The sequence below is a fragment of the Maniola jurtina genome, chromosome 8, assembly GCF_905333055.1.
Source record: "Maniola jurtina chromosome 8, ilManJurt1.1, whole genome shotgun sequence".
NCBI lineage: Eukaryota > Metazoa > Arthropoda > Insecta > Lepidoptera > Nymphalidae > Maniola > Maniola jurtina.
Window position 1 is genome coordinate 2,363,622 of NC_060036.1, and position 19,242 is coordinate 2,382,863.

General features: G+C 35.1%; 1 protein-coding gene across 1 annotated transcript; it reads left to right on the top strand.

The window, feature by feature from the left end:
* The first annotated feature begins 3,273 nt into the window (after window positions 1-3,273).
* Window positions 3,274-18,973, top strand: LOC123867692 (aminopeptidase N-like). Its single transcript, XM_045909872.1, has 15 exons — window positions 3,274-3,882; window positions 4,320-4,478; window positions 4,975-5,265; window positions 5,687-5,867; window positions 8,331-8,452; window positions 9,056-9,211; window positions 10,430-10,607; window positions 12,569-12,743; window positions 13,840-13,940; window positions 14,141-14,332; window positions 14,927-15,111; window positions 16,104-16,283; window positions 17,559-17,711; window positions 18,349-18,427; window positions 18,752-18,973. Exons 1-15 carry the CDS (start codon window positions 3,302-3,304, stop codon window positions 18,971-18,973), a joined length of 2,955 nt encoding a protein of 984 aa, XP_045765828.1. The 5' UTR covers window positions 3,274-3,301.
* The last annotated feature ends 269 nt before the right edge of the window (window positions 18,974-19,242 follow it).

A 19,242-nucleotide genomic window follows, 5' to 3' on the forward strand; every position in this document is an offset into this window, starting at 1 on the left:
ATAGTTTCAAAAAAAATCATATTCAAAATATTTTTATTCAATTAGACTTTTACAAGTACTTTTGAATCATAGGTTTGGCCGTAGTCTCCCTTGCTGGTCAAGTGCAGATTGGCACCTTTGAGACCAAAGTTTTTAGGTAGGTAAATCAAGAGTGATAATTTACATTTAACTGAGACTTTCTTGTATTTCGACACTCGAATTCTATCAATGTCGATGAGATGTAAAATATCATACTAAAGCCATTATATTCAATTATTTGTTGATTTGTACGATAGTTAATATCTGGCGTCAGTAGTTATAATAATTTTCACTAACTTCCAATATAATATTTTACGATTAATCAATATTGTTAGTCGTAGATAATATTGTATATAGCTAATAGCTAAGGGTTGCGTTCATATCAGAACTTTATTATGTAAATAAATAAATTAAACGCAATTTTGTATTTTTATACCAATTTTAATGCAAATTAAATCACATTTTATACAAATGTTTAAAAATGTTTTTTTATTAATTTCTTATACCTACTGGAATTTGGACATAGAGTTTTAGGAATAAAAATTATATATTTAACCAATGAATAGATATGATCATACTGGAATTACCTAAGTATAAGTATATTTTTATTGATAATAATGATAACGTTAAATTGTACAACAAGTGTATGGGTTTTTCTTATTTACATTCATACATTTTGTGGATTTTGACAGTGACCAATCTGATGTTATCTTATTGATTTGTAGGATCCTTTTGAAATTCTTATCATCGATCATTTTGATACAGTGCAAATCCATAACTAATGATCAGACATTCACTTGGTCATTTGAGATGATTCTAAACATAACAAAATAAATTACTAATAAGTTACTAAGTAATAAAAAAAATGAAAATGCGACGAGTGATAATATATTTTGTGTTTTTTCTAAGTTTTAATCCAATAAAAGTTATAATCTTGCAACAAGATTTCCACATCCAAGTACCATTCCAAGTACTTTTCAATATTAATGCAAAGAAACAGAAGTACAAGGATTTTTTATTCAAATGAACTTTTCCGATTCTTCTTGAGGTCAGGCAAATATCTCTCTTTTATTCCCTTACCTTAGATCTCATGGTCAACCTATCGACGGCCTACTACTGAGCAAGGGTCTCCTCTCAGATTGAGAGTGGTTTAGGTCACAGTCCGCCACGCTGGTCAAGTGCAGATTGGCAAACATCACACATCTTTGAGAACTCTCAGGTATGCAGGTTTGCTCACGATGTTTTCTTACACTTTAAAGCAAAATAATTATATTTAATTGCTTAAAACGCATATTATGATTCCGAAAAGTTAGAGGTGCATGCACGGGATCGAACCTCTGACCTCCTGAATACGAGGTAGACATTTTAACCACTAGGCTATCACGACTCATATCTAACGACTTTTAATTCGATTTTGAGATTAGATTAGACCTACTACCAAGGTATGGTTTCAAGGAGAGTGCTTGGTTAAGGCTGGATTAAAGTAGGATAAAACTTAACTTTTGTACAAGTGAAACTTGTATATTTATTTTCGATTTCAAAATTATTGAAAACTAATTATTATGGGTAAAAGTTCGTGCTCTATATTACAATGACACAAATTTTAAAGTTAAATTACATCACCATATACATATAGAAATACAAAAATCTGTGATAGAGAGCTGACAATAAAGACATTTTTGGGTTCCGTGCCTCAAAAGGAAAAACGGAGCCTTTATAGGATCATTTTGTTGTCTGTCTGTCTGTCCGTCCGTCGTATCTGTCAAGAAACTTATAGCACAAGTACAGGAATAAATCTGAAAACCGCGAATTTGTGGATACATCATTAAAAAAAATGTGTTTCAATTTTCAAAGTAAGATAACTTATACCAAGTGGGGTATCATATGAAAGGGCTTTACCTGTACATTCTAAAACAGATTTTTATTTGTTTTAATGCCTAATAGTTTTTGATTTATCGTGCAAAATGTTGGAAAAAATACCCGAGTACGGAACCCTCAGTGTGCGAGTCTGACTCGCACTTGGCCGGTTTTTTTACTTTGAAAATGCTTGCGAAATAGAAAGAGATAAAAGTCAAGAGATAAAACTTGAGATAGTGTCAATCAATTGAGTATTTCACATCTACTTATAAGAATTGTTTTCAAAGGAAGATAATCCATACTCCTAATATTAATATTAAAAATGCGAAAGTGTGTCTGTCAGTCTGCTCCCTTTTCACGACCCAACAGTATAACCGATTCTGACGTGGTACAGGGTTAGCTTATATCTCGGGGACGGACATAGGCTTTTTATCCCGGAAAATCAAAGAGTTCCCACGGGATTCCAAAAACCCATCCGCTTAACCGATTTATATGAAATTTGGTACCGAGGTAGCTTGCATCCCAGTAATTGACATAGGCAACTTTTGTCCCGGAAAATCAAACAGTTCCCACGGGATCTTTAAAAACCTAAATCCACGCAGACGAAGTCGCGGGCATCCTCTAGCACCTAATAAGATAAAACTGGTTTATGCTTTAAAGCTAAATTGTTTACAATAGTAGGTAAGTTAAATATTTAAACACCATTTTCTAAGTAACGTTTACAATATTATATTATTGTGTTAAAATTAGTTGAATGGACAAGCAGTGAAACAGTTACATCTAGACACAATTTCGCATTTATAATAATACTAACTGATGCCCGCGACTTGGTCCGCGTGAATTTACATTTTTCAGAATCCTCCTTTCTCTCTAAAAAATCTAAAAGATCTCTTTGATTTTCCGAGATAAAAACTAGCCTATGTGTTAATCCAAGGTATAATCGAACTCCATTCCAAATTTCATTCAAATCCGCTCAGCCTTTTTTGCGTGATTGAGTAACAAACATCCTAACATCCACACTTTCACATTTATAACATTAGTAGGATTAGTATGGAAGAGTGGATTACAAAATTGTAATTGTCTGTCTGTTTATTTGTCATTGCAAACATCGTACTAAATTACTAGACCGGTTAAGACGAAAATTTCCAATTAAAAGAACTGTGTAATAAAGATATACAGTAAATAAGCACTAATAACTGGTAAATACAAGTACCTACCTAATCTCTTAATATTTCTCACAGGTACGTAAACTACTATCTGGCATAGTATTGGGATCATAATATCTTTTATCTCATCTAAACTTGAAATAAATTTATCGAGGTGCCCTCATCTTTTGGTATCTCATTCGACTCATTTGGGTGAAGACATCACAGTGTAGTGATCATATGTATCGTTTTGTTGAGTGAATTGACCGGCCTAAATAAAAATGGCCCGGACTAGAATTAAGTGTCTCTTCATACTTTTCTCCCTAGTATATTTTGTTTCCGCGAGATCACTTCCCTTAATTCGTGAATCTATGTCTTCAATTTCAATCAGGGATGAAGTGTACAGTACACCCAGTAAGCAAGATGAAACTATTTGGAAAGCAAGTAACGAGATCGTACAAGAAATAAAATACGACCAAAATACAACTAATAGAAATTTTAACAGAAATGAAGAAACACTTAACAATATAAGACCCGGTCAATCCGTGAGCAGTTACAAAATTGAACTTACAAGAGAAGGTGATAATATTAAAGGAAAAGCAATCATAGATGTGATATTATCTGATCAAAGTTTAAGAAACCCTATAAAGTTTAATATTATGGGGCTCGATATAGAAAATGTTCAAGTTGGTCAAATGACAGACACCAATCTTCAGGATGCTGATAGTGACATAATCAATGATGTTATTTTACAAATTAGGCCGAGACAAGCACAGGCCACTACCAACATAGTTGTCATTGATTATAGTGTACCATTGAGAAACGATGGAACTGGCATTTTTTTAGGGACATGGGATGATAAGTAAGTTTTGTTTTAATATTTGGAACAACCACTGGTAATTTTAACATGGCCTGTAGAACTATATTTGAACTTATTATTATATATAAGTATATAGTTATCTTAATTCGAAAATTTAAGATACTTACTATTTATTCATGAACACATTTCAATTTATTTTTGTGATGTAAGCACAAATTCACGATTTTCGGTTTTTTTCCTGTACTATAAGACCTACCTATCTGCCAAATTTCGTGATTCTAGTACGTAGTAGTAGAACGAAAAGTCCCTATAGATTTTCTTGACAGACACGGCATACGGGCAGATGGACAGACAGACAACAGAGATTCTATAAAGGTTCCGTTTTTCTTTTGAGGCACGGAACCTAAAAATGGTGTAGCTATGCTCTTTTGGTGAAACAACATATGTAATGGTGCCTATAAATTTTATATTAATTTCAGTGAGTACATCGCAATGAACCTGCATCCAACCAACGCAAGACGTGTGTTTCCTTGTATGGATGAGCCCAATTTATCCGCTAGGTATTTAACTTTCACCTTTAAGGACATGGATAATTTCGCAAGATTACTGACAAATAGCCGATTAGTTGAAGGGAGTACGTAAGTAGTAACTTTTTGAATTATCTTTACTGTAGGTAATATTTTAGTTACTTATTAAGAAAAATAATGCTGGAATTAACTCTTAGTTTATGATTTATGTTTGCAATTTTTTATTCAGGAAACCCGCCAGGGCGTAATTTTTTATTTTTTTATATATTTATAGACTAACGCTTGGCTGCAATCAGACCTAGACTTGTTTTTGAATATAACTACCATAGTCAGTAGAATAAATGTATGAGAAATTCGACCCTACTGGTGCTGAATCTGTTTGTTGTACACAATCTCTAAACTAAATCAAAATGACATTTCTAAATGTATTTCTATCGCTTTCACAATGCTACTTTCGGAAAAGGATAACACTAGGTTTTGACTTGTCAGCTAAGTTAATATTCTTTTATGAGAGAGATTGTAAACAGCAAAATTAGCACCATTATATTATTTATTGTCCATAATGACTGAGAAGGTATCTATTACATTTTTAATTTCTTAATTTTAGAACAATATTTGAAACTTTGGAAGGACCAGTTCATCGGTGGGCCATGGTGGCGCACAGCTTGAACCACGTCAACACGCCAGTTACAGACCTTGTCAACCTGTATGCCCGAGAAGGTACCAACCGGCAGGAGACTGTAGCTTCGGGGGCTATTAGCCATTTCTACAATGCACTGAACGAGTGGACTGGTAGAGAACATCAAAATATTATAAGGGATCAAAATGGAGGCTTACACGTGATGGCGATGCCTGATGTGGCCCGCGACTGGTACGGTCTGTCCACTTTGTGTATTTGGTGAGTTATTTTCGATATAGATAATCTATTCAGTCTTTAGGTACCTACGTTTTATATTTCCAACAGCTAATTATCTATTTCTTACTCTGTATTTTCGATAGTACTGGGTCATTACTGTACCAACAATTTTATGTAATAGAGTTTTGATACTGGTGCTAAACTATGTTGCACACAATCTCTAAGGTAGACTAAATTAACAAGTTCAAATCTAGTGCTATCATTTTCCGAAGAAAACCTGTCATTTTAATTTAGTTTAGAAATTGTGCACAGAATTGGAAACAGAACTACCAAGCCTCATCACCATACTCTCCCTTTAGAATAAATAATACGAGGTTTTAGAAATATTAATTTAGTTTTACTTAGAGATTTTACACAACTGAATTTACATCAATCTCCATTTTTAAAAGTTTAATAATATTAGGGAACCTTACATCCTGATGGAGAACAACAATGCTGTGAAGCAAAGAAAGACTGCACTCGTGACGATAGCTGAAGGAATGGCGAGACAGTGGTTCGGCTGGGCATTGTTCCCTGAGAACTGGAGAGACCAATGGGTGACGGCAGGCCTGGCCAGCTATGTTGCGTACGAAATAGCGAAGGATGTAAGTATGGCGTTATTTAGGTCCAGAACCGAGCACAAACGTGAGAAGGATAGAGTTACTCACGTTCGGTAGCGTTCCACGAAAGAGGTGGTAAAAAAGAAATGTGGGCTGCTCCAGGATCAAAAAATCGTTCGCAAGCAAAAAAAACAATTTCATAATATTTTTGGAAATTGTAATAATTATCCACATAATTATAAATACGAGGGTATAGTGCAAAAATTACTGTTTCCGCGAACGCAAATAACTAAAATTTTAAATATTTAGAGCAGCTTTCGGAATAGAAAGATTATATTTATTATTGCCCATCTGCACTTGGCTGACGTGGGGAATTATGATCTAATAACCCTTCTTATTCTGATAAGAGACGCATAAGATAGAATTTGGCAGAACACTAACACTATGCACTGTTGAGAACTGTAAGCTAACCCAAATTCGCGATAAAGAGAATTGAATTGTATTGGTGATAGGTTGATGATGTTGTTGATGATGTTGATGATGGTAATAAGGATGAGAAGCGCCGTACGAACTCTCCAGATCTAAAACCACCTCTACAAAAGCTCAGGCATCATAGACCTACCATCATTCAATAAAAGTTATGGAGCTTAATTCAATGAATTATTATAAAGGTCAGCCCGGCGAAGACCGGCATACTTTATTAAAAATTTCATTCATTGACCAAACTACCATCTATGTCAATTTATTGGTACTAGAATAGATTTACGGTTTCGTATATTCGGCTGCCATCTATGTAGCTTTTCAGGATTCGTCGTATTTCTTACTGGACGGTCTTACCCGACGGTCTAGCCGAACTGACCTTAGTTATATTGTGGAGTTACCCTTTAGGCTCGATTTACTCCAAAATTTTTACATTTATTATGCAACCCTGTTCATAAAAAATATACCTACCTACGGTTTGATAGGTATTAACCATGTAGCCTAGTCCTGCGGTGAAAAGTGATTCGTGTAAATTCATCAACATTTCATTCAACTGCGTCACAGTTCACAAACAAGTGCGTCGGCTGTGTTCACCTGTCCGATATTAGTTATCAGTTATCACCATACCTGTCAGTTAAAAGATAATGTGATTTTGCTTGTATCTACTTGCATACATTCCCAGATAAAAACTAAGTAAACCTTGTAGGAAAATGTAGATGCATTACGATTTCTCAATCCATTGAACATTAATTTGCTTGACCAATAAAATAATAAATAATTAAGTTATTAGTTGATCCAACACTAGGAAATACATTATGATATTAACTCGTGGATACAGAAGTTGTTCGAAGTATTTACAGAAAGTACTTAAAATATTGTCTGCCTTGCTGACAAAATGATCCAAACTCAGTGTAGTGTTATATTATAATATTATATATTATATTGTAATATTGTCAGTATTATACATAAAAAGGTATTCATAAAAATACAGGTCAAACACACAACCCTCCTTTTTGCTTCGCAGCAGTCGGGTAATAAAGTCAGTGTTGGATCAACAAGCCTCGTTTCATTACTGCAGCGGTGGGGTGTTCTGGTAACAAAATGTAACCACAACGCTGTTGAATTCTGTTCGAACCCAAACAAGGGGAGTCTCTAAGAGGGCTCTCTCCGTCATTCGTTTCATACAAACGTAGTTCCAATTTCATTTGAATATTAAGCAACCAAAGTCCATGAAATTTTGCAGACATATTCTAGAAACTAATATCTATGTCTGTGGTTTTCCAGATTTCTGTTAAAATATTCGGTTTTAAAGTTATGGGGTCTTAAAAATTTACATACAAATCTTTGAGCGCCTGTAATTTTAAAACTACATATTTTTAGAAAAATCTAAAACACCATATATACATATATGTATTCATGGACTTTGGTTGCTTAATATTCAAATGAAATTGGAACTACGATTGTATGAAGCGAGTGACGGAGAGAGCCCTGTTAATATATTGTTATTTAAATAAATAAAAAATTGTTGAATAAATATTTCATACTAGCTGACTCGTCCCAGCTTCGCTTTAGTGACATTTCTGAAAATCCCTTCTTAGTGGAGCCTAGTGGACTAACGTAGGTAATAAGGAAACCTACATAATATTTTTAAGTTTTAAAGAAACTAAGAAAATTAAAAGTGGTAATAAGGCACATTAAATAAACTCGACTCACAACAAAGCATAGAAAGGTGAGTTTTACATCGTGTTTTTTGAAGTGGAAATTTCAATATTTCATTGAAAGAAGTGCACAAAAAAAAGTATTAAAATTATTTTTAATAAAACGCGTGGAGCATGTGGACCATGCGTCGTCCATGCGTCATATACTTCTTTCAAAATTAGTTCACATTTCCATGCTTTGCTGTGAGTCGAGTCGTATTGGAGTCAGTGTCCAGTCCGTGTAATGTGCGAAGACCTTAACTGATTTCAAACCACACTTATTCAATTTTCGTGACGTGTACTTTAAAAGTATGAATTTATTTGGTTGTAGTTTCAAACTCCTCCCGAAGATCAAGAGGACAATTCCCTCATAGACATGAACGCAATATTTACCACAGATGTCATTCAAGAGAGTCTCTTGTATGATGCGTATGCTAGCGCTACAGCCTTAAGGTATTTCTAATAATTATATTATTCACGTCTGAATCCTAAAAAGTATCTTAAAAATTCAGAGAAACTCGTGTAAAGTTTGCTATGATATTATCATTTTGTTTAGGGTAGGTATGCATGTAGTGTTTAGGGTGTACCCTACTCACTACTCAAGACCCATGGCCATATACCTCAATGTATTGAGGTATATGGCCATGGGTCTTGAGTCTTGACTCAATTTGTTCAAGCTCTTGACTGATGCTTGACCAGGGCAAGGGGTGAAACTTCCATAGATGGAGGGAATAGTAAAAAATGCATCGAAACTACTGCTATCTGTGTCAATGAGAGGTGTCAGTTACCTACTAAAGAGATTCATATCTACCTGGAAAGGTTAGATACCTATGTACCACTAGGTAGAGATAAGGGAAGGTAGGTTTTTATATTTCCCTTCCAGTAGGGATAGCTGCAAACAATTCCCATTATTCACCAGGGGGATACCTCGGTAAGGACTTAAATGAAAAGACCGGCAATGCGCTTGATGACAATCGTTCCTGATGGAAAGCAAGTGTTTGTTTAGTATTTCAGCATATTTTCTTGCCGTCGATGAATTATTTTTAATTATTCAAGGTTAAACGATCCTATTTTTGAAGAACACCAAATACGACAACACACGCTGGGGCTGTTGAAAACCAAAGCGCCTGCGCTGCTGCGTATGACCAGATTGGTTCTGAGTGAAGAAAGAGATTTGGTTCAAACAGCTGCACAAGGACTTTTAAATAGGAGGTTAGTAATGAAGACAACGAACAGACACTACTTTTCTTCTACTCACCACCACTATTAAGACTTACTCAACCATTGTTGAGACTTCGATCTCCTGCTGAGGAGGTCCGGGGTTCGATCTCGGACACGCAGCTTAACTTTTCGGACTTACCTAAGTATTTATGTATGTTTTATGTAATTAATAATATTTATAATCATTCCTATAGCGGTAAAGGAAAACATCTTGAGGAAGCTTGCATGCCTGAGCGTTTTGGATAATGTTCTCAAAGGAATGGGAAATCTGCCAATCTGTGCTTGGCCAGCGTGGACAATGGCCTAAGCCCTTCTCATTTTGAGAGAAGACCCGTACTCAGTAGTGGGCCGCCGAAGGTTTAAGACGATGAGTCAAGATGACGACGTTCGAAATTCACTTAAACTCATCTGGCACAAACTATTTTTTAATGCTCTGTCGTAGTATGTATAAAACAGATACCTATGTATTTCACAATTATTGGAAATTCCACCCTCAAGAAGGTAAAAAGGCGATGAATATTTGTATAAAAGTCCATTATTGTGCAAGTTGCTACCATCGAAATTGGTATAAACTTTCAGTTTAAAATAAAGAAATACAATAATATGACTAAGATTTTTTTGGAAATTCAGCTGATCAAAACACTACTTGAGCGCAGCTGAGGTAGGCCGGTTCCATTCAAAACTAGACAGTCAGCTCTTATCATAGAAATAGGAAGTACTACTTATGGTCTTACATAAGTAATTTTCTTTACTCCCACTTGCTTGTAAATTGCTTCATTACAGAAAGAGGAGGACTGTAAAACAGGACTGGATTCGGTCCTCTGTCAATACGCCAGCAATTTCCAACAGGACTATAATAGGAATCGCCGGGCAATTTCATAATACAGACGAGGTTCTATAATTAAAAGAAGACTAAAATAAATTAGGGAGTTTTAGCTACAAACACCTACACGATTTTATTAATATTCTGACTTATCACTTTATTTTTTGACAAAGACCGTCACATTCGAATTGGTGTGTTTCAGGCTGTATGGTTTATGTATGGCCTTTGCACATAATTTCAAGTTTTTTATTGTTTCCTCGCAAATGTAAACTTCCAATATTACTCGGCCGATAATCGCTCTATTTCAGGCCTTGACTGTAAAGTACTGTTACAGTTACTTTTCGAAACAAAACCGCACTAATTTCAAATTGTCTAAATTCCCGCAGAATCATAACCTCGGTGACTACTACAAACTTGTACGAAAGCCTGAGCAACGGATATGGCAGTGACGCTGGAAGTGGTCTAATTGGTTCTGTAGAAGAATTCCTACGTCCATGGGTAGAGAACGAAGGCTACCCTGTCATCACCGTCACTATGCGACGAGGAGGTGTTTATCTCATGCAGGTAATGGCTGGCGTGCCTAGCTTTATTCTTTCCATTAAAAATACCACATAATGAAACGTTCAGAAACGCGGTTCATCTTTACAGTCGTTTGTTTGTTACCTATGTTTAAAAAATCCCTCGGGAACCATGGGTTTTTACAGGATACAAAATATGCTATGTGTAAAAAGTATAATCTATCTCCATTCCAAATTTGAGCCAAATCCGTTTTGTAGTTTTTGTGTGAAAGAGTAATAAACAGACACGCACGCACAAATATTCACTTTTATAATATTAAGCGAGATCATCATCATCACGATCAACCCATCGCCGTGTCACTACAGAGTACGGTTCATGCGGAACATGCCTACTCTGTTTAACTTTTATTGAATAGCTACCCATATCATCACTATCTATTACCCATATTATCACTACGCAACGGAGCAACGAATTGACGTGATTTTTTGCATGGGTATAGTTTGGGTATGGGTATGGGTACCTGGACATTGACATAGGCAAATTTTATCCCGGAAAATTAAACAACTCCCACGAGATTTTAAAACGCTGATGCAGGCATATATGAAGTAGCGTGCGTCAGCTAGTAAACAATATAGTCATGTTAAAGTTTTTTTACACTATAAAAATAAAACAATGAACAAATAAAATTTATTTTCAACTCTCTAGCTCAAACAGGGCGGGCGCCTTTCCTGCCCAAAACCAGTGAGCAAAAGTTGTTTTTGCTCACCCAGTGAGAAAAAGTGTTTTGAATTTAAAACGCATTTCTTCAATTCATCGTCTCAAGAAACGTTCGGAAATTTTGTATATAATATGCATACCCATACATTTTATTTCGAAATTTTTTTTTAACTCTCTATTTTATTATTTAAACTATTTATGTTAAATATTTACTATTTTTGTTAAAATGTGTTTAAGACTTTATAATTCTGTAATAACACAACCTGAAACATAAAAAAAAATTAAAAACTAGTTTTTATTTTATTTAGTTTTTATTTTATAGTATTTTATTTTATGAATGATACCATTCCGAACGCAGACAAAACAGGAATAAGACATGGCGGCAAAACAAAGAAAAATTATCTATGAGGTCTTAAATCTTAATAACTACATACCTATCCAATTTTTTTGAAGATAGATGTTACAACAGTTTTAAAAATAAAAAATGAGTGATTCTAGTGATAATTTAACACCATCAGTTATTAAAAGAATCAGTGTCTAACGCTGAATTAATCTTTGTTACGGAAAACTCGCGTGAAAAATACTTGAAAGCCTATGAACTATTTAGCGATTGGAAACTTGCTAAAGGGTTGAAGACCTACTCAGAAACTGGTTTTACGTATAATACATGATTATAAAAAAATAGTGTTTCTTTCTTAGTGTTTCAATAAATAATGATTTTTCTTACATCTTGTATTTTTTCGCTATTGAGGTGAAAAGTTGTATGTATCACATGATAGCAAAGGTTTTGTTTCATGTGCCTTTAAATACCTCTTTACTCTCAGGATCTAACTAATATAATTAATAAATTAAATAATAATAATATTATAGAATCCTTCGCCCGCTCGGGGTTCGGACTATGCACTCGCAACAAAAATGAACTTTGCTATCTTGTTGAACAAATAACTATTTTTGTTCTAAGAATTTGAATTTGTGAACGCACCTGAAATAAACTTTTTTCAAAATTTTCTTGTATTCTTGCATCTAGCGTTTTCCTCGCTGTGAGAGGGAAAGAGATGAAAACTTGTGTTCCACACGGCTGCGAAATTATTTGCGCTCGTGTCTTTGAATCATTCGCTTGCTCGGAACTCAATGCAACACTCGCATCAAATAACAACTTTACAGCCTTGCATAACAAATAGCTATTGTTTGTACCTCAAAATCTCAAATGCTAACTATGAAACATGTGCTCATCAAAATTTTTCTTTTGGCGATGTTTATAAAATTCGCCCGCGTGTTTCAACTTTCAGGAACGATTTGGTTTCTCAGAACGACGAAACGTCGACTATACGACACCGTTAACGTTCACAACGAGCTCGGATCCCAACTTTGACGAAATATTTCCTACACATATGATGACATCGAGTCTGCAGATAGATTTGGAATTGGGTGAAGATTGGATCATATTTAATCTCCAAGGACAAGGTACCTAAGTGGATGAAATATAAAATCAATGGACATCTTTGTTACTGATTGTATCCTGTTATATTCAGTTACTAGTTTGTGATAGTTTTATTTTATTTTTCAAATTTTTTTTCAATAATACCCCTAATAAAAGAAAATATTTCAAATAGCCGTTCCGAAGATAAGCCCGTTCAAACAGACAGACAGACAGTCACGATAGTCACATCTTAAAACGGTGGTATAGTTCAAATAACTTTATGAGCTTAATATAAGGTAGTTATTTCGAAATTACAGACAGACACTTAAATTTTATTTATCAGCATAGTATATCATTATATTATAGAATATAGATAACAGATTTTTACTTTATTGTATTATTTTTTGTTGGTTTACAAAAATCATTAAAATATTAGGTACAATTTTTTTTATAAAATAGAAAGACAATAATGTCTTTTTTATTATTATAGGTTATTTATGTAATTATTACCTATGAAGCTCTGAAACTAGTAAAATATTTAAGAGGGCTCTCTCCGTCACTCGTTTCATACAATCGTAGTTCCAATTTCATTTGAATATTAAGTAACCAAAGTCCATGAAATTTTGCAGACAATTCAGACAGATATTCTAGAAACTAATATCTATGTCTGTGGTTTTCCAGATTTCTGTTAAAATATTCGGTTTCAAAGTTAAGCGGTCTTAAAAATTTTCATACAAATCTTTGATCCCCTGTAATTTTAAAACTACATATTTTTAGAAAGATCTAAAACACCACAGACACAGATATTAGTTTCTAGAATATGTCTGCAAAATTTCATGGACTTTGGTTGCTTAATATTCAAATGAAATGGGAACTACGATTGTATGAAACGAGTGGAAACGAGTGACGGAGAGAGCCCTGTTAATATAGTCACAAATTGGAGAGAAGGAAGTGAGGACTAACAGCCAAGCATTTAACTACCATTTGCCAATTTAATAGCAGTATCCTACATGCACTGCTGCGACTCGTTTGACGTCGTATGCCCACCTAGTGAGGAGGTCTTCCTTTGCTGCGTTTTCCGTTGCGAGGTTGAGATTTGACAGGCCCCGAGCGAAGCTAACTGTAATTTATATTTTTTAGGTTATTATCGCGTAAATTATGACGATACTTGGGATAGGCTCATTAGAGCTCTATCAGACCCAGAAACTAGAGAAGAGATCCATCCACTTAATCGTGCTTCTGTAAGTGGAAGTTTTTTTTTACATGAAATAGCAAACAAATGAGCAGGCTAGCCAGTGGCCACTTGAGCCCATATTTTATTAATATTTTGCCAGGTCATTCGTTCAAGCACGTGTATACTTATAGGTGTTCCCCCTGCTTTTTACTTCGCTATTTATATGAAAACATTCCGGATAATTTAAATGTTCCGAATAATTTTTAGCTTCTCGATGACGCCTTGAACTTGGCTCGTGCCGGCAAAATAGACTACGCTATAGCATTACAAATAGCTTTAACGATGGAGCTTGAAACAGAATATGCAGTTTGGAAAGCCTTCGTGAGGAACATGGATTTCATCAGGAAACGCCTAGTTCCTTTTGTAGAAGAAAATGATCGGGATGATAACATTTACTTGGTAAATACTAGATTGATCCATAATACTTGATTAATTATTATTATTATTAGTAGCCAATCAAGTTACGATATCATAATCTTAATCACGTGGTGCTATAACCTTTAGAGAGTCTTGACCTTTTCAATTTGTTGCGGCTCTTCGACTCTCTTCTCCAATTTGAATATTTTTTATGGTCCCGTCCTTTTTAGGGTCTTTTAAAAGTTCCGTAAATCAAAATGAAAAAAGGAGCCCTTATAGGATCACTTTCTTGTCTGACTGTCTGTTTGTCTTAACCGGAAAAATCCGAAAATCATGAATTTATGGTTATATCACAAAAAAAAATATTAAAATGTGTTCATAAAAAAAAATAGTATTTTCAATTTTCAAAGTAAGATTACTATACCAAGTGGGATATCATTATGATAGGGCACATGTTAAAACAGATTTTCATTTATTTTTATGCATATAGATTATAGTAGTTTTTTTATTTATCGTGCAAAATGTCGATAAATACAACTGTAGTACGGAGTCCTACAGGGTAGTACAGGGTTGGCACTAGTTACGACCCTACTGGCCGCGGCCGAAACCTCCTGCTAGACAATTGTTTTTTTACAGAGAATGATCAGGAGAACGATAGTGACGGTACAAAAAGAAATAGGTTTTGAACCAGAGGCCGCAGAACCTGCTATGATATCTCTAACGAGAGGCCTAGTGATGGAGCACGCGTGCAAAGTTGGCTACGAGCCTTGTGTTGCTGCTGCGGTTGATATATTTTATGACCCAAGCAATGAAGGAGAGATGTGAGTTTTTCTTCAATTTTGATTCATTTAGTTTTTTGACTATTCTAATTCATTTAGTGCAGGGGTCCTACAATTTGTTTAGTTTAGTTCTAAAGTTTGAATGGCGATCCCGTACCTGAAAGCCTATCGGAATAGTCTCTACTATGTGGAACAACGACAAGCACAAGACCGTGTCTATTTCCATTGACGTGAGGACCGCTCCCGACACCTACTTCCTCAGCGAGAGGAATACCATCCACAAACATGCCGTAAGGGGTACAGCCGAGGACCACACTGTACCGTCTGAACGGTGTGCGATGGAAACCATCTGCAGTGCACCAAACCACCCTAAACAGATTCACTCATTTCCTATACAGGAAACGTGCGAAGACCATGGACATCTCTTTCCACATAACACGGAGATCTTCATCCGTCGAATGAGACGACGGTAGAGAGTTTTTTGGCTGGACACTCTTGAACAGTGGTGCTATTTCTAATTTAGTTGCACATAATCTCTAAACTAAACTAAAATGACAGTTCTGGATGTCCTCCTACCCCTAGCACCTCCTAGGATAGCACTAGATTTAGATCTGTTAATTTAATTTAATTTAGAGATTGAGTATAACCGTGTAGAAACCAAAAAAGTATGGGTTTAATGAAAACTGCCATACCTTTTCCAGGTTAACCCGCTTTTAGACTGCATCATCACTTACCACCAGGAGCTAACTTGTAACTGAATAATAAAAAAATATTGCATATAACAGAGTACCAGTATTGGATAGTCTTTGGATCAATAATTACTCTCTCTGCCTGAATACCTCGTGGTCTAGTGGTTCTGTGCCTGATTATCTCTAGTTATGGCTCTTATTACCGTCCCATCAGACGATGAGGCTGAGGAATAGAGTGCAGCTGTTTTGGTGCAATTTAAAACTGCTGCATAATTGGCCATTTTCTGTTGAGGCTGCTGGACTGAGAGGTCAGTCACGAGAACATGATTTTTACTATTTTTGCAGAAATCCCGACATTCCCCCAGAGATAAGGCCGGCAGTATACTGCACCATGATAAGGGAAGATGAAGAAAATGAAGTCAGAGAAGCTCTTGAGAGTCATTTGGATCAACTAGAGTCTAGATATGAGCGACTCGTTATTTTGGAATCTTTGGCATGTTCGAACGATGGAGGATTCATTCTGACGTAAGCTAAAATACTTTTTCTATTTCGCTATGCTAATGCGATAGGTGCTTGCAAATACTTAGTTCCAATTGGTTAAATGAAGGATTAAGGTTTTAGCATAAGTGACAGTATACTTATAATGAGAGGTCATGAGAGGTTGTAACATCTTAAATATTTTGTGCATATGTTTTATTAATATTAACTTGCGCTTGAAAAAAATGATGCCCAGATAATGAGTAGGGAGGTAGGATGATGAGGTGAAGTTGGAGCATGCTTGCCTAAAAGATGCTTATACACTTTTGCCAAAGTGAACTCCTTTCGCTTTTGTACCTACTTAAGTTAAATACGTGGCAGAAAACACGGATACAGGAAGACAATTTTCACAATAGTGGTTCGTATTATACGTTTTAAATTTATGATAAAAATAATTTGAATTATTGGATTGACGTATAATGTATATTATCAAGAATAAATGACTATGACTATGACTAAACACAATCGTTTTGTGCTAGTTATTTGATGATCAACCATAATATAATAATTAAAAATACAAATACACTCAATTATTTATTTTAATTATAAGAATAGGTGTAATGAGTTTTGCTAGATTAGTTTATTATTCTAAATCTGCTTTCATAGACCTCTATTACTCCTAGTTTATAACCATAGATTGTAACGATTTATTATTATTAAAAGTTTTATAAAAACTTGTAGTAATTTACTTTAAGGGCATCGACGCAATAAAAAGACAAAGAAGCATGTTTATTAGAAAGGTAACTTTGCTTGGGCTTCGGGGTAAAACCTATTACCATGGTAATAAAAATCTCATCAACAAGCCCATTCAACTGCCTCCGCGTGAAAATGCTTTGTACTTTTTAGCTTAGAAAAGTTTTTCCATGCATTCATAAATGAATTATTGTGAAAATTTTTATGAGAACTAAAAGACCTAGGCTCCTTTATAAGGTAAATACAGGTTCGGTTGATTGCTACATGAAATTTTCCGAGTAAGGGTAGTGAAAATGACTAGGTATGTCGTATTGCAACCGAGGAGTGTCTTGTCAGGGCGGACAAGGGTGCCCACAAGATCTGGTTCGGTGAATGCTTCGTCGGTGACTAGTAAGCCGTGCCGTTAATAGATTAGAGTTGCGATTAGGGGTCCAGATTTAATGAAAACTGTTACCTACACCTTTTCTAAGTAAGCACCAGGTGAGACAGCAATCAAGGGCTACATAGCCTTGCAATGGAATAAATTTTAGAAATATACCTAGGTATAATAATGTGTCATAATGTTCTCAGATTACTTCGCGAAACGATTTCTGATACCAGCTCGTATAATTTCGTGTTGGAAGAGAGATTAAAGGTCTTCGCAGCCGTGGCTTCCTCGAGTTTCCAGAATTCAGTACTTGCGCTCAACTTCCTTATTGTAAATACCCAAGAAATAAGAGAAATGTAAGTTACCTAGTACTAGCGTCCCACTCCGGCTTCGCACGGATATCTTATTACAATTTTGGCAAAAAGCTCTAATTTTTTGAAAATAAAATATAGCCTATTTTACTTAGGAATAATGTAGCTTTCCGTCCGAAATCGAACGTCCGCAAGTTAGAGTTTTGAAACGAATCATGATTCTTAACTTGCGGAATCCATTTTGCCTTTTGTTAATGGTCAATGTTTAATAGTAACTATGACGTAACTTTAACCAGCACCGTTAAATCATTGGTCTAAACTAGACAGCAAACTCCGATGACATGGGCCCAGGAGTCTCTAACGCAAGCGCCGCAAATGCCTACGTAGTCCTTACTGATATGTAACAAGCCGTAATGAATGATGACATAAGCGCCATATTTACGGCGCTTAAGTGCTTGAGCAGATTCGGCAGCTGCAGCCACCTTTTGGCACGTGCCCGGTAAATGGGATGCTGCCAACGCAGGTCGTATCCCACACCAGCGCACGTCCCATCCTTCATAGTACTATAGTAAAATTACATGGATAAAATCTACACTCTGACTCTAACTTGTTTAGGCAATTTAGCAATGACATAATATTATACAAAAAGTAGGTAAGTGAAATGTCAATTATTGGGTTTCAGGTACGGTGGTCCTGATAAGCTCGAGGAGGCGATTTTCATAATGGCCGAAAATGTCGTTAATGCTGGTCAGAAAGACCAAGTAAGTAATTTAAAACATTATGATTGTTTAAATATATCATAATAAATCCATACCAATATTTTAAAAGTGAAAGTGTGTCTTTCTGTCGGTTCACTGTTACCTTTTCATGGACCATTCGCAAAGACGATTTGACAAAATTTGCTATAGAAATAGCTTGCATCTCGGAGACGGACATAAATTAGTTTTTAACCCGCGAAGGATTTAAAAGAAACTAAAATCTATCATCTAATAAATAAATAGGTAAAAATAAGGTATAAATAATTAGGTTTGTTACAAATATTGTAAGTTATGATGACCAAATCTAAAAGAATATTATGTTTGTAGTTCAACAATTGGGTCAACAGTCAGAATGAATTAAGCAGACTCGACGACTCGATAGAGGTCGCGAGAAGGGCACGACATCGCCTAAATGAGAACCTGGATTGGATCGGAGACAATTTGGAAGATGTTTACGACTGGATCGATGAAAATGATGCATCCACTGTATTTGCATCCACTCTATTGTTATGTATATCTATGTGTATTGCATTGTTTAACCAATATTAGTGTATAAAATTACATCATACTGAACGATAAAAAAAGAAAATATATTAAATATATTAGTACTTAATGTTAGTTTATAGGTAATAGGGGTATTCGCAGGATTTTATAAAACACAATTTTTATTACTTTCGTTTTCATATTGTAGTTCGGTTTTTCATAATATACTCACCTATTAAGTGTTAACTTTTATCTAAATAAATAATTTAATATGATTTAATAATGTTAGTATATTTATAAAAAATTGCTATTTTAATTTATAGTTATTAAGTGAC